The 6000-nt window shown below is 38.7% G+C and overlaps 1 protein-coding gene across 3 annotated transcripts in view; it reads right to left on the bottom strand.

The window, feature by feature from the left end:
- Positions 1–1758: 1758 nt before the first annotated feature.
- The window catches only part of LOC306864029 (UV radiation resistance-associated gene protein-like), a 108350-nt gene continuing 104108 nt past the window's right edge, over positions 1759–6000 (bottom strand). For all 3 annotated transcript variants that reach the window (XM_079407705.1, XM_079407704.1, XM_079407703.1), the window contains one exon: positions 1759–2610. In XM_079407705.1, coding sequence (XP_079263831.1) covers positions 1893–2610 — 718 coding nt within the window. In that variant the 3' untranslated portion in view covers positions 1759–1892. The remainder of the gene's footprint in view (positions 2611–6000) is intronic.

Below are 6000 nucleotides of genomic sequence, written 5' to 3'. Positions count from 1 at the left end.
CATCTAGTATGCGGCAGTCCTGTGGGCGAAAATGCCTTGTTGATGCTAGAGGTCAGAGGAGAATGGGCCGACTGATTCAAGCTGATAGCAGAGCAACTTTGACTGAAATAACCACTCGTTACAACCGAGGTATGCAGCAAAGCATTTGTGAAGCCACAACACGCACAACCTTGAGGCGGATGGGCTACAACAGCAGAAGACCCCACCGGGTACCACTCATCTCCACTACAAATAGGAAAAAGAGGCTACAATTTGCACGAGCTCACCAAAATTGGACGGTTGAAGACTGGAAAAATGTTGCCTGGTCTGATGAGTCTCGATTTCTGTTGAGACATTCAGATGGTAGAGTCAGAATTTGGCGTAAACAGAATGAGAACATGGATCCATCACGCCTTGTTACCACTGTGCAGGCTGGTGGTGGTGGTGTAATGGTGTGGGGGATGTTTTCTTGGCACACTTTAGGCCCCTTAGTGCCAATTGGGCATCGTTTAAATGCCACGGCCTACCTGAGCATTGTTTCTGACCATGTCCATCCCTTTATGACCACCATGTACCCATCCTCTGATGGCTACTTCCAGCAGGATAATGCACCATGTCACAAAGCTCGAATCATTTCAAATTGGTTTCTTGAATATGACAATGAGTTCACTGTACTAAAATGGTCCCCATAGTCACCAGATCTCAACCCAATAGAGCATCTTTGGGATGTGGTGGAACGGGAGCTTCGTGCCCTGGATGTGCATCCCACAAATCTCCATCAACTGCAAGATGCTATCCTATCAATATGGGCCAACATTTCTAAAGAATGCTTTCAGCACCTTGTTGAATCAATGCCACGTAGAATTAAGGTAGTTCTGAAGACGAAAGGGGGTCAAACACAGTATTAGTATGGTGTTCCTAATAATCCTTTAGGTGAGTGTATATATCGGGGTTTGCTCTCAGGTTGAGCCTGGTGGGCACATCAGAGCTCCCGCTGTTATACGAAGTGGCATTTAAAGGACTAGTTCACCCTGAAATGAAAATTGTGTAATTTCTCATGTCGTTCCAAAAATGTGTGACTTACTTTCCTCTGGAAAACACAGAAGAAAAGTGGCATTTAAAAAAAATTTTATTTATTGATTTTTTTAATGAACAAAAATCTGTTAGTTGTTTTAAGCCACATCATTTACATAGTTGTTTTTATCAAACCCATTCAACATTAATAAATCATTTAAATAATAATAACATTTTAACTATTAATAACTGTATATACTATTATTATTTTTTAAGCAATTATACAAATTAAACTAATAAACAAAACTAATTTAATAAAAAAAAATTTATATATAATAATAATTATTAATTTACTTTACAGAACAACAGTAAAATTATAAAACTAATATTTATAGCTGTCATCATTTCTTTGCTTTCAAATATCAAATGAATCACACTAATGGTGATTTTCCACTGAAAGTTGCATCCTCAATACACCATTGGATGGATCCTTTTATTGTATGGACCAAAACAGTTCTTCTAAATATCTTCTTTCGTGTTCCACAGAAGAATGAAAGTCAAACAACGACATGAGGGAGAGTAAATAACACAATTTTCATTTTTAGGTGGAATATCCCTTTAAAACTGCACATCCATACACTCAGAAAGACATCCAGCAAGCATTTCAACCAAACATTCTCTTTATTTCACTTTGAAGGATTATAGAAATGCTTAGAGAAGTGCAAATTGGTCAATATTCCAGATTTTCCCTAATAATATTAATAATTATAACAATATTAATTATAATATATTTCTTTATGTAATGTCTATACTTGTTGCAGTCAGGGTGAAATATTACGCAGGCTCAGCCTCATGTCACTGTCCGACCCGTTTCTCCAGGCCCACATCCCATATCGCAGTCATTTTTCGGAGTTCTTCCGAGGCCGTCGGAAGCTTGACATGTTTTCTAGTGCATAGATGCGCCGCGAAACCTCTTCGATCCCAGCGGCGTCGAATTCTCCCAAAACCTGTTCATCGCACTCGACCGCAACTGCATGCTCCACGGGGATACACCGGTAATCGTCCAGTCTGGCGCCGCCTCCCAATCCCAGCCCTAATCCCAGTCCCAATCCCAGCCCTGTGGCTTCAGTGCCCATAATTTCCTCAGCCTGCTCCACGGAGCAGCACAGTCCGGCTGCGCCCGCAACACCCGAACCTATACCCTCGCTGGGCACGGCCGATCCGTTCATGGCTCCTGGGTGCTGAGGGACGGAGTCAGACGGTAATGTGCTGGCTATGTCCGTAGGTATTTCTAGAAGCTTCTCCGCATGTGCCTCAGACACAGTTTCTCCATCCCCATGTGTATCCACAGTCTTACCTACTTCAGTGCTCACTATCTCTGTGGACGGCGCTGATGGGACTTCTGGAGTCATCATGGGATCAGGCTGAGTCATGGCCATGTTGTAACTAGGCAGAGGGGTTTGGTATTTCTGTTTATCCGCATCCGAGCCAGTCCGCTTCCGGACGTCCTGTTCAGGGGAGCTGGAGAGGGTCGGAAAGCCCACTTCAGATGCGCTGGAAACGCTGAGATGAGACTTTAGAGGGACGGGGATGGACATGGAGACATGGTGCCTGTCACTGAAAGAGAAAAACAAAAACGGAGGCACATGGTTATGATTTTCATTCACCTCGCCTCAGTATCAGGAAAGCAAGAAGTCGAGGGATGGGAAAGAAATTCAAGAGTGTGAAGATGCTAATGTCAGTGGAGCTCTTTGTTGCTGATGGATCATCTCATAATTCATTTACACACAACGAGAGCCTGGGAGAGCTCAGCCAGAGTCTCTGATCCTCAACCTCACACACGCACTCAAACAAATACACTCGCACCCCCCTAAAACACACACAGCTGTTGGACTACATGCATCATCTGAAATATGACATCTAGAAAGTAAAACAATTGTATAGGATTCGTCATCCTTCACCAGGAGCTTTCACGGAAAGCTGAAACAAGCTGCAAACTTATAAAAGTACCACCATGCAAAACTAGTCAGGTTATCTTACATTAAGAAAAAAAAAAAAACACAGGAAGTCAATGTAAAATATTCCTTATATCCACTTAAAATTAAAACATTTGAGAAGAAAGAAATTACTTTAATTTAGCTATACATTTATCAAAATTGACAGTAAAGACTTTTAACAATTATTAAATGCTGTTCTTTTGAACTGAAAAAAAGGATCACATTTTCCACTGCTAAGAAATGTTTTTATTAATAAGACATGTTTCCTGAGCAAATCAGCATATTAGAATGATTTCAGAAGGATCATTTGACAATGAAAACTGGAGTAATGATGCTGAAAATTCAGCTTTGCATCACACTAATGAATTACATTTGAAAAAAATATTAAGATAGAAAGCACATTTTAAATTGTAATAATATTTCACAATATTAATGTTTTTACTGAAACAAATACATGCAGGTAAGTACAAGTAACTTTTATTAAAAAAAATTAAATACAAAAATTGTAATGTTTAAGATTCACTATTCACAATATATTTTTTTTTATCCATGCATGATACATTACTATTAACTCCTAACACTTACATAAAAAGTACAGAATACTGTATCCCATAATGCAGTGTATATTACTTGACTTTCCATTCCCATGTGAGAAACAAACTGGAATGAATGTAAACCACAATTTTAAACATCTGTTTTTACTCATTATTTGCTTGGACTGCAAAACGACCTGATATTTTTTCAGTAAAATTGGATTTAAAATGTTAAAAAAAACTACTTTATCTTTGAGACGAGAAACATGTAACATATTGTAATGAGCTATTGTGTCAACGATATAGCATACTACTGTCTCAAATGTTTATGGTTGTGCAGTGTTAGTTTTTTTTTTGTTTTTTTATTAATAGTAAATGGCATATAGAGTATACAATGTAAGCTATGGTCCATATGTTTTTGTGCCTTCAACACTTTGAGTGAGGATTTCCACTCAAAGTCATACAGTATGTGTGGTAGAGAGATATACGGTTTAATTCCTGTGTGTCTGGACAGGCTGCATTGCTACATAGCAGCTTTAATGCTGTCTGACCGCAGTGATGAATTTCATTACCAAGAATAAGCAAAGAAACATGCTCCCAAATTCCTCATCAGTTCACTGAAAACAAACATCTAATGGTTGGCCATAGCGTGGCGTGTACTGTATATTCGATTTCCCAAATGATTCTTCTTGCGCTCAGACTGTTCGGGACGTGATTAGATCCAGTTTTCAGATGTGAAATTGGGAGAGACGTTCCAAATGAAATGTTACTGTGAGCAAAACCATAGCATTTCAAAACAACAGTTAGATGTATCTGCAAAGCATTAGGGTGGCGTTCAAAATCGTGTTGTCTACGGTTGACTAATGACAACCTCTGATTGTAGAAATGAGTCCTTGTACTCCCATCTCTCAGACTAATATCCTTTATTGTACTGTATGATTACGGATTTAAAAAACAGTTATTTTAAAATGTGCTATCAGCCCTAAAACGGTCTAAAGCCACATACACCAACTTATGCATGTGTTATGTAGATATGTAAAACATATGGGCTCCATCTAGCCAAGTGTTTAGACGTCATACCCCTAGCAGGGGAAAATAAAGCATTTTTTGTTTGGAACAGGAGGCTATTTGTTACACTGTGCTTCCCCTTATAAATGAGTTCCTCTAAACATGTGTCAAACCACAACCCTTAATCAAGAGCAAGGGGCCGGTGTGTGCTGGTAAATGGCGCAGGGCTCAAGTGCGCCTGTGCGACAGAGTCGGAAAAGAAGAAGAGGGGGCTATTTGTGCTCAAGCATTCCAGACTGATCTCCCAGAACCGTCATAGTATTTTTCATGCAGCACATTTTCTCTGTTGGACTTAAACTTGGCTTCTAATATGGGCCAATTAGGCTGTCCCCATCCCTCCCTCCAAGAGCACAGCATTGGCATGGAGAGGGAACATATCTCGGGACGTCCTGTGTGGGGATGGGTGGTGGTGGTCCGGGAGCAAACCGGAGGGGCTGCGGAAGAATAATGGCGGCAGAGGTGTGAATTCTTGTGAAACGGACTCTGGAACAAGAAACAGACTCAAACTACCCAGGAGGAATTCGGGAAACCATAAATTCTCCACGGTTGAGCGAAAAGCAAAAAGAAATGCAGGATGACAGTAAAGATAGTTTGAATAATGTTTGCTTAAGACCTTACACCTCTCCTACAGACATGGACATACTTAAAAATATTAAAAGCCCTGAAAATATGTTTGCATAATAGCATACCAAACAAACACATGGAGACATTTATATTTTTAATCATTAAATATAAATATAATAATAAATAGAAAACAATTAAATGAATTAAAAATTCTAAATGATAAAAAATATTACATTATTATAGAATAATATATAATTGTCAATTATTATACTTGGCAATTATGTAATTACAGTATAATAATACTATTTACAATTAAGTCAATATAACTGACAATTAAGTACAATAATATAATTGTAAATATAATTTTTCAATTATTTCCCTTTAATTTTATCAGCGCCAACAGCCTTGCGGTACGGGCGTCCCGAGTTCGAATCCCGACTCGAGGACCTTTCCCGATCCCACCCCCTTTCTCTCTCTCACTTCGCCTCCTGTCAGTTCTGATCTGTCCTGTCATAGTAAAGGCAAAAAATCATTCTCAAAATCAAAATCTGCAAAAAAATAAATCTTTTAAAAAAATTGTAATTTCGATTAATAGAATTAACATTTTGCAAGTTACACCATTTATTCTGCAAGTAAGCTGAGCATGCATTTCCTAGTTCGTTTGAGAATATGACTAGGAAAATTAAATATGACATTTTCCATTGTTGTTTTTGGATCCAAGAAACTGAGAGAAGCATCTTTTTCAGATTATCGAAGGGCTGGCCTGCATTCGCAAAAATGCATGTGTGCTAATTTACCTATTGACATAAAAATGCATTGTTTATGGGGATGACAAATTGTTTCCT

This window comes from Barbus barbus (genome assembly GCF_936440315.1).
Source record: "Barbus barbus genome assembly, chromosome: 45".
Classification (NCBI taxonomy): Eukaryota; Metazoa; Chordata; class Actinopteri; order Cypriniformes; family Cyprinidae; genus Barbus; species Barbus barbus.
This window is presented reverse-complemented; position numbering and strand designations above follow the sequence as displayed.